The sequence below is a fragment of the Platalea leucorodia genome, assembly GCF_965183815.1.
Source record: "Platalea leucorodia genome assembly, chromosome: 10".
Lineage (NCBI taxonomy): Eukaryota > Metazoa > Chordata > Aves > Pelecaniformes > Threskiornithidae > Platalea > Platalea leucorodia.
This window is the reverse complement of record NC_138832.1, coordinates 19,235,340-19,252,446: the sequence shown is the minus strand read 5'-3', so window position 1 is coordinate 19,252,446 and position 17,107 is coordinate 19,235,340. Positions and strand designations below refer to the sequence as shown.

General features: G+C 37.1%; 1 protein-coding gene across 2 annotated transcripts in view; it reads left to right on the top strand.

The window, feature by feature from the left end:
* Positions 1-838: 838 nt before the first annotated feature.
* The window catches only part of TENM1 (teneurin transmembrane protein 1), a gene marked incomplete at both ends in the record, with an annotated part of 253,287 nt that continues 237,018 nt past the window's right edge, over positions 839-17,107 (top strand). For both annotated transcript variants that reach the window (XM_082322867.1, XM_082322866.1), the window contains one exon: positions 839-1,055. In XM_082322867.1, the coding sequence (XP_082178993.1) occupies positions 839-1,055 (217 nt within the window). The remainder of the gene's footprint in view (positions 1,056-17,107) is intronic.

Sequence of the window (17,107 nt, the reverse complement as noted above, 5' to 3'; positions counted from 1 at the left end):
GCTGTAACCCCCTTGATCTTAATGCTATTGGATTTGAACATCATTTTAATGATATACAAAACTGCAGGCTTCCGTTTGGAAGGTTTCATTGAGGAACAGTATAGCCCCCACGCTGGTATGAGGGGGGGGGCACGCAGGAGATGCAGAGGGAAAAGGGGGTTGTACTGCAGGGTAGAAGCTTCTTCCTGTTGAAATGGCCACACGGTCTGAAAGGAAAATGTCCATTTCTGCACCATCATACGCTCTCGTAGAGTTACAGCATAGTGTATTTTTGTTTTTACTAAGTCTGGTGGTTTTCTAAACGGTGAAGACTCTTATTCTTGATTAAATGTAATTTAATTTCCAGCAAAATACTTCAAAAGAGTGAACTTGCTGTTTTGTAGACTTCACATTTTAAAAGATAGAAAATGTAATTTTCACTTCAGATGAGCATGCATCCCTTTAGAGAAATAGTAACTGTTCCGTCTTAGCTTAATACCAAATATAAGTTTTTGTAACACGTTTTGTGCATAAGGTATGGTTATTGCTTGGTCTAATAGGATAAGTGCTTAAGATTTAGTTCTATTTTTTTTTCTCCAAGTTGCTGTTATTTTACTTCTATTTTTAAAAAGTAAGACAGTAAAATAAGACATGTTCAGATTCTTTCCTGGATTAGAATGATACTAATAGAATTTAATTGGTTTATATCAGCTAAAAATAAAATTCAGCCTTTGTGAGCTAAATTTATGTATTATATCTGAAATGGATTATTGTTTGTTTGTTTGTTTGTTTTCCAGGACTATTTCCTTAAGGAGTTCCAGTTTCTTGTTTTCATGACTTTGAGCCTATTTAATCAGAGATGGAGCAGATGGACTGCAAACCCTACCAGCCACTGTCAAAAGTTAAACATGAAGTGGATCTAACTTACACAAGTTCTTCAGACGAAAGTGAAGACGGGGGAAAGCAAAGGCAATCTTATGACTCAAGAGAAACTCTGAATGAATATAGCCAAGAGCTAAGACTTAATTATAACAGTCATAGCAGAAAAAGGAAAAACATTGACCAGTCTACACAAGGTAAATTGTTTATTTTATCTACTAATTATGGTTATTACTTTCTGATTACCCACTATGAAACAATCTCATATTGTCAGCAGACAAGCAAACATTTTGTTTTCAAAGGCTTGTAGCGACAACCCACTTTTTACCTATTTTTTAACCATACCGTAATATCAGAAATGTAGGAAATATTTTGTTGAAGTAAAATTGCTTTTCTAGCAGGACGGACTGACTAGTATTCTGGAGACCATCACATGATAGCTACAGATAAATATTTCCTTAGTAGTAGCTACACTTCTTACTAATGTTGACTGATTAATTATTTACGACCTTTGCATATGTTGTGTGTGTTTAGTATAAAATCAAGGTTGGGGTTGTAGGCTGTCTCTGCATGAGCTTACAAAGCCTGTGAATGAATTCAAATGCAACAATTCTCTTTGTAACATTTCTAATCATATAAATAACCAAGTCATTTAAAAACTGAAGATAATTAATGTGTTGTAAAAAAAAAAACAAAAAAAACAAAAAAAAAACCAAAAAGCCAACAGTTAAGTTTCTTTTTTAGCCTTTTGCACGATACGGACAGAAGTCTAGGACAAATATTTGAGAGCTTATGATGGTTGAGCTAAGGTTAGGAAAAGCTACTGTTTGGTTAGAGATAAACGCTAAAGACTAAGACTAATGAAATGGAAGGAAATGAGCAGAATTTACTGCCGCATTCCCTGATTGACTGCTGCGCGTGGAAACTCACTTTGTACAGACAAGTGGCTTATCTGTTGCCTTTAGCTCTGCCACAAATTCAGGCAGGATGGTGGGGCAGGGAGAATATTTTTAGGAATCAGAGTGCACGTCAGAAGCAGTGAGAGTCCTGTCCCCTTAGAGGTAACAGCCACAGGCTTCCAGGGGCAGTCACTCCCTGCTCTTCAAGCAAGTGGTTAAACTGATTCATTATAGTGTGGCCAGTACTTCTCAGCTAAAAATTCTGGTACTAATTAAAAACAAACAAACAAACAAACAAAACTACAAGAAACCCCAGCAAAAATAACCCCACACAAAGCAACCCAGTCCCTCAGTGCTCACTCAGAAAAGCCTTCTCTAATTTTCTGAATATTAAAATAATTTTCTTCTTTTACAAGAAGATAAAAAATATGCTTTTTGAAGATGGAAAAATTGTCTCCTCTGTGATGTGTAAATTAATGCAAAAATTAGAACAGCTGTGCTCTTACAGCCTTTTTGTTTTTACTGCAGATATTCTGAATCAAGGTACTTTCCTAATACTGGTGTTGTCTGAAAGTACCTATAATTCATGGGAGAAACAATACCTAGCTGCCAGAAATAGCCTCAATCCATGTACATATATTCCCTCCAAAGAGTTACAAAACTGCAATATTGGGAAAGGAAAAAGTCATGAATACAGATTTCAAGAAAGTATTGTATAGAAAACTTGACTTAAATGTTCAGTTCTTTATAAATGACTTGATCTTGAACATGTTATGAGAGTTTGGTTAACTAAGATATGGCTATACTGTTGTAACTGGAGATGATGTACATGTACTTGTAGAGCTACTTAAAGCAACTACCTCTTTACTACTAACTGTGGCTCTGAAAGCACAACCTCTGACCTAGGCCTCTGAAGAGCTCTCTGTTTGCAAAGCTTTGCTCCTATCTGTATTCAGGTTAGCTGTAGTGTCATAGCTTGGACACATATAAAAGGATTGCAATCACTCTATTGTAGGCGTAAGAAACCAGCCTGTGTGTCATATGTTGAATTTATTCTTCCAGAACAGTGCCTCTGAAAGCAGTCACATTAATAATTTTGGAGAAATGGTGAAATTAGTGTGCATTTCTGCAAGAAGTTGTCAGGCATGAACTTACCTCACTTACTCAGGACTGGCCCGTTAGGAATCAAGTTTATGCTTGCGCAGACCAACGAGTATTTTACACTCGTGTTGTAAGATGATTTTATTGGAAATATATGCCCCAAGATTTTTTCCATTCACATTAATTTTTATGAGATACCGTATGAATTTGCAGATCTTCTATTATACAAGCATTGGTTTTTTTCTTCTTGGAAGCAATACACTCTTGTACTGCTTCAAACTGCAGTGTGAGGCTTGATGTCCATGTTCGTAGAAAAGCACTTAAGCCTCGACAGTAGTTTGTCAATATGCAGGGCAGCACTTAAATACTTGCTTACCTCTAGGCACCTTCTTTCCTGAATTGTCTAGGTCAATATGTTATTATTTAATATATACTGCTTGCTTCATTGTGTTATTAAGCATAAAAGTGTTCTTAAAAACATATACTTGTGTACTGGTTTGTAAGGATGAAGTTGAACGTTGCTTGTTGTACTAGAAATCATAGCTTTCTCCTGTGACAAATTCAGTTTGGTATAACTGGGTTAGTAATCGCACTGCTAAGTATATCTGTTTGGCTTCGTGGGAATTCAGCCCTATATCTTTCTAGTGATTGAAATCATACAGTTTTCTTCTGTCACAAATTGAACCTAAATGTTTGGCCTGGCGAGCAACACAGATTTGAAATATAAAACTGGTTGAGCTCAAAATTCAAACAAGAGCAAAGAAGTTTGTAAAGCTGAGTGTAAAATTTCAGACTTCAGCCAGAGTTTGATTTGATTACAGTTCTAGTGTGTGATTTCCAAAAGGACACCAGGTTTCACGGTATGGGGCCTGCGAGTTGGAGAGTTCTGGGTGATTCTTGGTAGTGGCTCAGTCAATACCAGAAAAAAATCAGGTTCAGTTTTGGACTCTGAATCTGGCATGAATCCGTAAAACTGCAGATGGAATTTGTTTTAAACCCATTCTTTTCTAAAATTCCTCATCAGAATCTTTAACAAAGTTTTTCTCATGTTTGGCACATCTTTGGACTGTAAAAAAAAAAGCCAACAACAACAAAACCCAAACACAACCAAAAACCTCACAGCACCCCTTTTGAAAGAGCATTGTTCTACAAGGAGAGCGCTGTACCATGCCGTTGCTTAAAACTATTGCATAAAAAAAATTCTACATATTAAAGCTAAAGGGGCAGCCATAGTTGTATCCCCAGGTAATAATACTCTTCTCTAGCTACTAGCTACAACTGCAATAGTACCCTGTATTTAAGGTGTGATGAATTAATGGATTGCAGAGTGAGGATAACATCCATGAACTTCATCCACGAAAGGTGTGAGAATAGATGAGAAAACAGACACATAGTAACAGTCGTGAATGAAGTGATAATGAGGAAGGGCGAGATAGCAATCAAATGAGCGCTAATGGTGGAATGTGAGAAGAAAATTGTTTCGGAAAAAAAAATTAATAAAGAGAAGCTTATAACAGGAACAAGTGTAGGGGTGTCTGTACTGATCTAGTTAGTTCTGTGAAAAGAATCACCAATTTAGATGTTTATGGAAACGAAGAATTTGTATCGGCTACTTAAACATGGCAGGTCATATAAATTAGACTGGGCAGTCATCTGAATTTGGTAGATAGCTTCAGAGTAAAATGTGATTTATTGCTCAAAATCCTGATAGAGCTCAGCAATTTCTGTGAAGTTTTTTGTTAGTGAGCAGTTGACTATTTCATTGTTACTATCACTATCGAGGATTTATTTCTGTGCAAAGTTTCAGCTGAAATCGGACATTATGTAAAATCATTACACATGGGTATTTATGTGTTTGCATATATAGACGATCTGTATAAACCAGAACTCTACATGGCGTGAACATAAAGGAAACATTTTCGGAGTTCTCAAATATATCCTACAGAATTGAATGGCACTGTTAGTATTTTGCAAAACATTTTTTATGTCAAAGATTTGTTTGAAAAGCCATGTGTGATCTTACAAATTACAAAAATTTTTGTTTAAAGATTGAAAACAATACCCAAATATAGAATACTTAACTGCCTTAATATTTTTGTACTCCTTACAATTCCTGAAATTGTATCTCAAATCTTACTCTTCAAAGAGGAATGGTTTATTGCTTGGTTTCATACGTCTTAGAGATAGGAATATGAAAGAAAAATAAACACTAAGTACAGAATTAATCTATTGATTAAGCAATGATTTCTAGGTGTTATTCTTGGTGTCTAGTATTAATGTCCCTCATGGGGAGTCCAGTGCAACATCAATTGTGTCTCTGCAGTTATTTGCATCAGAAACGGAGATTCCAGATTTAACAAATAACAGCACAGGCTGTTTCAAGCTGAGCAAAGTTTTACTGGCCTAACAACTCCATGTGAGCAGATACAAAACTCTCCTGACAAAGTGTCATTGACTCCTGAGGAGTTGGTGCTAATTGCATAAAGTGTACATCTTAAAATGCATTCTCTTAGTCACTGGAATGTTCAAACTCCTGTTTATCTGAAGATATGTAAATCTGCAATATCTCATCCTGGCAAGAAGACTTTATGAAGTAAATTTCTGGCAGACCCAATATCATACAGTTTGGGGATATTGGCAAACATAGTAAATTAATTCTTGGAAGAATTGGTAAACAGTGTGTTTTGTATTTGAAAGAGATGGGGTAGAATTGGCAGAAGTCATCAGAAATGTTGTTCTTGCTAGGAAACTCACTGATGGACCTGGCTGCAAGGAAAAAAGTTCTCGTAGTTGTACCATCCATAGCTTGCACTTCTAGCGTATTTGTGACATGTTTACATTGTTAGAACTGTTTTCTTGCACAGTTTTCTCTGTTTCCACCAAAGTAAAGATGAAGGGAGCTGTACCCTACAAATACTGGCAGTGCAAAAAAGCTTTATGGCTTTTAGGTTAATTATAGATTTGTAGAAAACACTAGTTTAGAGGAATGAATTCCTGGTAGGATAAGCGTCTGGGATTGAGTCATTGGCATGATAAAGTTTATTGATCATTAACAATATGAGCATACGGCGGTAAATTTCTGGTTAGACAAACGTGTGTTTCCTGGCAAGATAAATATATTGAACTGCATTATGGGCAAGGCAAACTGGAGTTATTCCTAGCAGGAGGATCCAACAGCAAATATTCTCTGGTAAATCTGTGGGAAAAAGTCAGCATTACTAGTATTCTAGGAAATGACGTTTTAGAGTACTTCACAAAGAATTGACCTTTTCTGCTTTTAGCCCAAGAAGTAAGGAAAACTTTTTTGTAGGACAAAAGCTGGAGATTGGTAACGTAGTAAATGTTTTGTAGAGAAGGTATATAAAATTATCTTCAGAAGCGGTAGGTAAACAGATCCAGCTAAATGTTCAAAATCTTCCTTGAATGAACTCCATTGGCTTCGTGAAGAGGTCTGGGTCACTGTGTGAGAAAGCTGTTCTCTTTAGCCTTCACTTCTGTTTCATCCTTGATCTTTTTTTTTTTTTAGCTTACCATTCTCCTTTCTGCCCTCCGTTACATTCTAGCAATGGTGAGGATACATAGGCAATAGACATGTTCCGGTGCTGAAAAGCACTTTCTTTCCCTAGAAAGGAAAAAGTACATGTGGGGCGCAGAAATCGGCGGTCTGTTTCTCTATGCTTTAAAGTTCAGCAAATTTAAGCTTACCAGGAAGGTTTAAGCACGTGTAACTTTTAACATCATATGACCAGTCAAAAACAGTTTTACTTATCATCATAGACATAAATATAAGGCGTGCTGACAAGCACTGATAGGAAATTGTCCTGTCAGGAAAATGTCATGGCGGTTTTTTGTCACCTGTGAAGTAGCAAAAGCTTTTTACATAATAGCCATATTCTCCTCTGATTTCAGAATTATGTAAATCCATTCAGGGCAGCAGATCTGCTTTGTGTCTGTACCAGGGCCAGGGAGAGTTGAATTTGGGCTGTATATAGCATGTGCTTTTTGTTTCAATTACTTTATTTTCAAATGACATGTAAAGGTAAACAAGCCAATCTTTATTAGCTTCTTCCCTTAATCTCTTATGTGTAACACTAGAATAATCCACTAACATACCACAAGTTTGCGGTCTTGCGAGCCCTTCCAGAGGAAACTGATGCCAACAGAGTGGCTGTGATTTTTTTCATCATTTTAATAGAGATTTGGAGCACTTATCTGGGTGAATTTAGGACTCTCTGCTTTTAAACTTCCACAAAGAACAATTAACGAAGGGAAAAATTTTATCGGGGGCATCCCCAAACTCTTCTTGATATTAAGAAGGTGGAGCTCAAGCACTATCAGTGCTAACCTGGTGGTCGATGGAATAGGGTAGAACAGTTCAATATAGCTCTCCCTGCTAGTTGCATATTTTGGAGCCTTTGCCAGTAGTATTCGTGTGATAAAGACTATCAAAATAAAGAATATTAGAATGGCTATTTATTGACATGTAAACAGGACCCAGTAAAATGCATTTTTTATGTTTGCAGCTGGAGAGAGATAATTAGTTTTGAAAAGGGCAAGAAAAAAATGTCAAATGAAAAGAAAAAGTCTCTCTTAAAAGAACTACTGCTATGCAGGCTTCAGAAATGAGGTAGTTTTGAACTCTTCAGCTGGGTGGTTATGTACTTCTCTTGTTCCCGGTGTTTTCTTTCTGGTGAGATTTGTGGGTTAATGAAAGATGGGATTTTTTAGCCTTTAACCTGCATAAATTGTTTAGAGCTGTGTATTGAGTTGTTGTGGAAGGTGATTGTAGCACAGGGGAATAAAGCATTCCTGAGTTCTGGAAGAGGAAGGTAGGAACAGGCTGATTACAAAGGAAACCAATTATTTTTGCAAACACTTTTCTTGAAATTCTGTAATTTAAGGAAGAAAATACAAAAATAACATACATGTTCTGGTAACATACTATTACTAGATAGGACTTGTATCAAAACTGCTGAGGTATTCTGTGTTATTAGAATCTTTTTCACTTGTTAGCAAATGCCAGACATGTAAATTTTAGGCTTTTAATGTTGTCTACAACATTATATTGCTAATTTTAGAAAATCTTCTGAGAACTTAATTTAAGCATGTTTTGTACCCGCATACGTTAAAGCAGGGACTTGAAGCATAATGAAGAAGCGATGTCTGTGTAAGGGCACACAATACGTCCCTCGTACTGCCTCGTGACAGGGACCCAGCTTTCAGTAGAGGGTGATATAAAGGTCCTTCAGATTTCTGGGCTGTATACTAGCGGAAGGAAGCGACAGATAATAAGCTCCATCTCCTGCTGCTGTATGTTCCACCATCTGGTCGGAGTGTTTATGAGCTTCGTGTTGTCAAAAAAAATATTACGTATGAGGCAGAGTAAAAGACTCCACGCTCCTAAAGCTTCAGTGTATTGTCTCCTCCTGTACTCCCTTGCAGAAATAGGCATTCCTGGTGTGCTGGGCTGAGCTTGGTTTGGCTAGTTGTGTTCTAATCATGGCGATGGTACTGTCTCCCAGAGAAAAGCAGCGCGATGAGCCGTTCCCTGCGGCTTCCTGGGCTGCAGCCTTCTCTGCGTGGGGACTGTCTGCAGACTCTAAGGAAAGGAAAAGCTGCACTTAGATTCAGACCCCCTCTGGATAGTCTGTCTTGATTTGCCAAGTAATTGGAAGTTTCTCTCCTTGGAATAACTGGGGTGAGGAAACTGCATGTTTGTGGCTTCATTTAAAATTGCACGGAGGGAATGCTTTTCCTTCCCCTCATCAAATCAAAATACATGAGCAAACTGAATGTGCAAAGAGACTCTGTTCCCACAAGGCTGAAGTGGGTGCTCCCTTCCGAGATCACAACTGCGTTAGAAAAGCTTGTAACCTGCTGTCACCATTCCTGTAACGCTGCTTCCAATCTTATATTATCTGCCATCATCTCTGTGAAAAAAAGCGCTGTGTATGATCAAAAATAGTTTCATTCTCATAAGTAATTCTTTTGATTTAAAAAGTGAATATCCGAGAGAGGGGAAAAGTGAGAAAAAAAACTACTGAGAAAGGAAATAAGCTAGAGAAGGATCACAGTGCATTTCCAATCCCCTGCTAAGAAATCTCGTCTAAGGAATAAAAAAAGCATTCTCCAAATGTTACACAAGCTTACCAATCCATTTGTCAGTGTACAGATACAAACTACGATCCTAATTTCCATTCTCTTCTCTGAATCGCCAGTTTCCCATGGTGTAAAATGCCAGAAATCGTAGAAATAAAAATCAGAAGGGGAGAATAACCCAGCCAGTGTAACAGAAACCAAGATACAGCAATCGTTACAGTAACCTGTGCCCAGTACTAATGGAATATCTACAGCAGGGGCTTAAGCTTTTGAGTGAATATATTTTGGAATTCCGTTTGTCAAAGCCTGAAATTATATCTGTAAAATGTTCTTGCTATATTAATAGAGCCTGTTCCTATAACACTTAGAAGTGTCCAAGAAGATCTGTCATAAGTTAAAAGCAAGATATGAACGAGCATCAAGACAGAGTGATGAAGCAAGTATTACAGAATGTGGGAACCAGTGAACGGCTCTGCATTTGTCCTACAAGCCATTTTAATATACATACTCTTGCTGTGTCTTTTATGTCACACTTTTTGAAACAAAGAAGAGCTGTCTTATTTTCTGGAACTAGAAATCTGGTTTGCTTATCTTCATTTATAGAGCAGATGCTGAAACAAAATAACATTTCTTCCCAGGGTTTCTCAATTATGTGTCTGTCAGAAGATTTTTGTACCTCTCGAAATAAAGAACTGTCAAGAAGTAGCTCAGTGAGTTGATGACATTGCTGCGTATCTGGATAAATAGCAGGGTGGGTGTATCCTAACTCATTTAGAGCTTGAATTAGTTTTTCTTTTGAGAATGAGACTCAAATACTTCTGAACTTAGTTCTATAGGTATTTATGTGAAATGAATTGTGAATGCGATCTAAAATCTAAGGTTCTTCTTTCAAAGTTTCAGTTTTATTGGAAGCTGCTCAAAAATCAGTTTCCTGCTGACTGTCACTCATTAGGAATGCTTTGCAAGTGGATGAAATATCTTTAGCTCAGATGGAAAAAACAGCATGGAAGGAATAAGGTAATGTTTAACACCAGCAGACCGATTCTTTCACCACCACCACCCCCCCAAGCACCAGTTATATAACAAAACAGTGAATACCAAGGTTGATATAGTCGCTTCCAGCTGTAACCTCAGGAAAAATAGTCCGAGGACCTAGAAAAGTCACATATCAAAATATAAATAGTTGCCATGAAAATCGACAAGAGATTATGAAGCCAGCAAATTCAAATGATAATATTAGCACAGTGACTAATGAGACATAAATGTGAAGTTTTGTAAAATTTTTGAAATGCTAACTATGCTTTATTGAGTATTAACGTACTGGAATTCATAACTGCTACAGAAGTTGCATCTGTAAAAAAGAACATTAGCAACTAAACTCTTAAATATTGTGCTCAGAAATAGACTATAACAGAAGCCCTGGTCTTTTTTTCTGATAACTGAAAACGGTAGTGTCTGAAAAGCTCGATTCAGTGTTCCCACTGACTTAATCGACATTGGGTGCTTAGCTTCACACATCATTTTTGAACTGCCAAGAAAAACCCAACCATGTGATCCAGGACTGTTACCGTGCTTTACAGACAATCGAGAGCTGTAGAGGAAGCTGTTATTAGCTAAAGACAAGCGGCATCAGCTTATGCTGCCCATGGCCCCTGGAAGTGGGACAAGTCTGTCTTTGCAACCGAAGTGCCAAAACCACCCTTCCTGCATAGCTGGGAGTGGAGAAGAATCTGGACCTCCCTGCCGTTAGCACTTCCTTAACACAGAAGTATAGTGTGAACTGTGTAGAGCTTTCCTTGCGAAGAAACTAAATGGGAGGTGCTGTATTTCGTGATTCAGCCATTGTTTATAACACTCCACTAGTAAGGCATTTTTCCTGAATTGAAATAATAGAAAACAAATAATAAAGAAGCGTGAATAAACTTTTAAAAACCTAGAGTTACTCAAGGTTATTCCATGTTCCTGTAGACAGCGTTTCTAAACATCACAAAACGCAAAATGGGACCACAGGAACGTGCCTCTGCTGCCTTTTGGACAAGCAGCAAGGCAATAGAAGTGGCTTGCTAGAACGGGTGGAATGTGATCAATCCTTGCACTTATGAAAATATGTAATGTTTGCTGTTAGGAGGCTATCATAGGAGGAAAAATGAGTGTAATCTTAAACACTGAGAAAAATTCATTCCAGATTCATGAAATATTCTGCAAAACTTCTGTTAATAAAATTGATTTTAGTACAGCTAACTGAGGTTAATCTATTTTTATTTGTTTTTTAAATTTGTTTGAATTTTAGTTCTCCCACTGAATGGAGAATTCTTTATTCATTGGATTTGCTGCACACTTTCTCACTAATTCATATATAATTTAAGATTACTTCCATTCAAACAAATGAAGATGCATTGGTCTAAAAGTGACCTAAGTAAGGGAATAAATGGCCCAATGTGCTTACACTACATAATTTACCAGAGGGTTTTATTTAAGCTTTCTAACAGTTCCCCAGTATTGATGGTTTTGGCTTCCTGGTACAGGTGTACAGTTCCTATGGACAGCAACGTAAGCAGCAAAGTATTTGCCAGAAATTCTTAAGGCTCCCTTGCTTCTAAATGTTTTAACAAGATGAAAGTGGTTGGTGTTTAGAAGTACATAAAAACTTGACTGTCTCTTCATTTTCAATTACAGAGCAAAGATTATTCACATATGATTTTCTTAACAGCATAATGTAATAAAATGTATCCTAGAAGTAGATTTTCTTATGTATAGAAGTTATAGAAACGGAAAAGCAGATAACATAGTGAGTGATCATTTATGGGTATGTTCATTTCTGAATTAATTCAATTTATTAGTCATAATTTTTTTTTCTAAGTCTTAAAAATGGGAAACTCACTTGTGCTTTCCCTGATTAAGTGTAGAATTTTGTACTTCTGGTATCATGCAAGAGGCTTGCATGATGTACTTCAATATTGTTCAAGAGAGAGGGTCATAATAAAAGTAAGCATGCATGATAACCAGAAACACAATTAACACTAGTGTAGAAAAGATGTTGGTTTCTTTTTTCAGATGTCTTTTTGTGGTCTGTGAAACATGCATGCACTTTTCTTAGGGATGAAAGTTTTTAAATTCTGATCAAAGAGCAACTTCAAACATTGTTTAAAACATTTGCGCTCAATTCAATTTGAACATATCAAACTTTTTCCTTCTTTTCAAACACTTGCACGCGATTAATGATGTCTGCTAGCTTGATCTCCTTATTTCACCAGCTGTTGAAGAAAAACAATTCTGTAACTTCTTATGCTGCTGTAATCAAGACAAGAGAACTTTCTAATTTTTTTATAAAAATCATATCAGGCCACCGATTATGCAGTAGTCCGTAATGTAATTTTGGGACATACTTTTAATCCTTCCTAGTAATGAAATTAAAGAAATTGATTGTTACTTAATAATTTTTAGTAGAAATCAAAGGATTGTATATTGCCCTACATAAAATTAGTTATTCTGTTCAGCTGGAGGCAGGAATTAGTTTTAAAATTTCTCAATAATGTTTTGCTTTTGTCATTTCTGTGGGAATTTTCATATACGTCACTACAAATGCTTGTAGAAATACAGAAGGGTGTGCGTGTAGAATTGACATAGTACAGTAAAAGCACTACCTGCGTTATTTGTACCCTGCCCTGTTTTGTCCAGAAAAATAGCCAGATTTTTTTTCTGAGATTTCGTTGTACATATGGAGATGCAGAATATTAAAGGAAATGCAGAAATCAGAAGTGTACACGCATGCTAACTTTGGACCAATTTGGGTTTTTTCTTTGCAACTGGAGTCAATTACTAAGAGTTTAAATAGATAAATATTAGAAATGTTGTCTAATAGCTGCCCCCAGAGGTATTCCCTTGTGCTGCTTGGAAAATGGGCTCGTAATTTCCTCTCGCTGTCATTCCTTTTCTCATTTTGTACTTGGGGACAGATTACAAAATGCATTTATCTTTGGTTCTGTGGAAGGAAATACAGAATTCATGAAGAGGAGGGCAGGGTATGAAAAAATCCTCGTATTTCAATTGAGAAAGGAAAAAAAAGGAAATTATTTGTCTGTTCTTACTGGGTAAATCCTCATTCATGTGAGCGTATCTTGGATGACCATCCCATCTGTTACCTATTGTAAAAATAATAATGAACACACAGTACCTGTGTGCACTGACAGCACTCCTCCTCCCATTGTGACTGCCATCCCATAAAGTGTATCTTTGCTCCTTTAAATATATTTCTTTTCTCCTCCTGTGTATCCCAACTTTTCTGAGTTAGTTCTATATTCAGTAATATTTAGTGAGTTCTAGTGAAAAAAGTAAAATGACCAAGAGAGTAATCAAGTTACTGGAGTATTTGTTTGCATGATCTTATTGAGCGCAACACAGTTTAATGTCAGAACACACTCAACTTGCGTCTGTGACCAAGGACACAGCGTACCCTTCACCTAACCAGTGAGCACAGGCAAGACTTTCAGCATGATACTACTGCTATGGGTAAAGCTAAAACTGAATATACTAACTTAGACATCTTTCTTCAGGAATGCATTATGCCAAGACGGTATTTTGATATGCTGCTTGATGGTTTTCGTTGCTTCCTCAACATTTAAACTTAGCTTGAGGAATTTTCTAAGATATTTTGGGGGTTTTATTGATCTTCTTAAAAATTCATTTCCCAATGATTAAGTTCCTTAATAAATTAATGCATTAATTTTTATGAGTTTGAGTTTTTTAGTCTTAAGAGAAACTATCTGACATGCAGTTTTGTATTTTGCTTTGGTCTTTGGATTAAGACACTCTTTTCTGTAGAATTTTTCTGTGAAGATACGGAGAAAATTAATTTTGTATTTCTGCTTATGGATAAAAATATGAAAAACACAGGTCTGTTTTTAATACTAATTCTGTACGCAATTAGTCCTTTGACGTCACTAGTCATACCACCGTAAATCAGAAAATAATCTTTCTGTCTTTAACAACAAAAAAGTGCATTACAAATTACGTATTGTAGCATGTGTCGGTACATAACCTTGAGTAGTGTTTTGTCAGAAGTGTATAGTGTATTCGTGGTTTTGGAAAGGAAATATTTGTAGGATTTATTTGGTTGGGTTGGTTTGGTTTGCTTACAGATTCTCAAAGGATTAATTGAACTGTTGATTCTAGGGATACAGTTCTTCCTGGTATCAGTGACAATTGTGCTTATAGGTGTGACATGAGTTTAAGCTGATGTCATAGTAGTGATTACTTAATGTTTGCAATTAATCGTTGGCTACTGATCTGTAGAGTTTAGGTGTTCAGGGAGAAGGATGGTAATAGTTTGCTTTTATTCTATGCTTACAAAATGAATCTGCTTTCAGACAATTAAAAAAAAAAAACAAAAAAAAGAAAACACCACCACCACCAAAAACCCCAAAACACAAACCAACAAAAACAAACCTACTTACTGAATTATTTGTCCATCTTTATGTCCTAGCTGCTGGATCAGTCTTCTGAAGATCTCACTGATGCATGTTTTGAAAGTATCTCTTGGCTTCTCCCCACACTTTTACTCCTTGAATGCTACTATCCAGTATTAAAGTTTGGCTTGCTTCCCAGGGATGGCACAGGGACAGGAGATCGGCGATAGCTCCGGTCAGCAGGCTGGATCACACCTGCCTTCCATATGACTCCAGAGCAGTCATACAGATGGTGATACGTTGTGTGTACCTTTACCACTGCCTTCACCACAGGACAGGTTTAGTTACTGTTGCTCTCTTGAATACTGCTGGTTTGCAGGTAAGGGTTGTCATAGCTTCACTCCGTGCTGTTTTGGAGCCAGAAGATACAGCTAGTGTTTCCTTTTTCCTTCGTCGTCCTGTTGGACTCCTCTCGGGTTCTCAAGTCTCTGTTACCCCATGTAGCTGTTCAACTCATTTTTGGTCATGAAAGGAAAGGTCCTTCAAAACAGTCCAGTCTGCTTTCTACATTGCTTTTTTTAAAAAACATTTGAGGACTTCTGGCATGCAAACGTTTTCTTCCAGTATTTTTTTTTTTTTTCCAGTCTGATAACATCTATTTTAAAACAAACAAACAAACAAGTTCATAAATAAAGCTAAACTCTCCTACTTCAGTCCTGCTGTGGTGGTCATTGCGCTTTCGGGTCGGTTGCCAGGTGTTCACTTCAGCTAGCTGGAGGCTTGTGCCACTAGCAAAGAAGGTGGCAGAGACAGACTGTACCTTTCGAAATGGCTGCCTCCTGAAAATTTTTATTACTCTAAGCAAGCCAGATGTTCTCTGACAGGAAAAGATTTTGGAGTTGTGGAGAAAAGGAAGGGGTGGTGTTGGATACCTCAGTGCTATTTACTTCTTGCAGAAATAAGAGCAGTAATGTATTTATTGGAGCAGGTCTGAGCATACCTGCAGGGATATAAAAGCTATTTAGCTAATTTTCAGCTTTGTATTTAGAAACTAACATAGGGGATAGGTCTGCCTACTGCAGGCTGTTTCTCCAGTTCATGACTTCCTGGCACCCATCTGTGTGTCATACAGCTGCACTAGACCTTAGTACAAAGTGAGCCGTGTCTGCTTTGGACAACTTCTCCCTAACGTTATTCCCACTCTCCAGTAAAGTATTATTCAGCCTTGAATTCACCCACATAATGAATATTCATTTCACAGATAAGTATTGTCATCCCTGAACAGCTCCACTCAAATAAACCAAACTTCTCACACCACCGATCATTTCTGTCGTCATTTTTGGCAGCATGAAGCTTATGGTTCCTCATGCTTTAATAACAATGCTCCATCATCTGTGCTATCAGATTTGGGTCAAATGATCATGATGAGGGTTAGAAAACTCTTCCTTTATACAATGCTTGATGTTTTAGGAAAAAGAAAAGAGAGGCACCTGCCACTTATTTTTCCATGTGCTTAACCCTTAACCCCGCCTTAAATCCCACACCTGAACGTGAGGTAACAGCACAGTGGACATAAACAAGGCGGTGCTTTGCTGTAACTTGGTGCTCCAATTTAGATACCTATTGTGATCAATTGAGTGTTCAGACATTATATTTCAGTATTTTCAAGTTTTTCTCAAGGATTGTAGTTACTAAAAGAAATCTCAGTGCTTAAATTGGCTATGGTAATGGATTTATGTAGACTGTCAATTGAGTGGAATAATGTTGCTAGCAAGTACCTATATTTCAGTTTAATTTTATGATCTTTTTAGAAGAATTATATGCGTAAAATATATTTTTAATGGCTCATAACTCCTACTAAAGGAGAAAAAAAAGGAGCTTAAGGGCTGTTTTCTTTTGTGTAAATATTATTATTATTGAAATGAATAAAAGTGCTAAATAAAAAGTAGTTGCAATAACAGCGGTAAGAGATCAATCAGTGTCGGAAGTGGTTAGAGTTCAGTAGCAGGTTCTTTGCAAGTGAGGTATTTACTGACTTGGTGTCTTTGGCAACATTCAGCACAATTTTACAGTGTTTGTGTCATTATTCTGTAAAAATCAGCCTCAAAACATGCTTAACAAATCTGCCTGTTATAATTTCAGCAAACTAGTCTAAGCAAGAAGACAACTGTATTAAACAGGAAAATACTGACTTGTGAAATTTTCTGGCCGATATCTCTTAAGCTTTTCAGTAGCAGTGCATCAACAGGCTGCTTCTCATTCAACGCTTTGTTTTCTGTCCTGCTGTCCGTCCGTTCATTCCTTTCTCTTTTTACACTCCTTGTTTTGAATTTAAATAAACAAGGGAGATGTGGGAAGGGGATAGTGACGAGGGATGTACATACTCTTCTGAATGGGTGTGTTGTTGACAAGACGGTTCAAATACATACTTTTTATTAGCCTAGTGAAAATCATTCTTTGTCCTATGTTCACTTTCTTCATTGCTATGCGGCAGCTCACTGTTCATCCTTCTTGGTTTTGAGTCGTCCTCACGTTCAAACGCACTGAGTCCAAGCCCTTCCTTCCTTTCTTCCCCGTCTGCTGGGAGCTCTCTCATTAAAAAAACGCTGCTCCTAATTCAGTGCTCAGTTCTTCATGTGTTTACTGAAATAGGAATCAGACTGGTTTATAAGAGTCTGATAAGCCTGATTAGAGTCAAGTCAGAGAGGATCTTGCTGTGGTTTGAGAAAGAAGTGATTTAAGCTC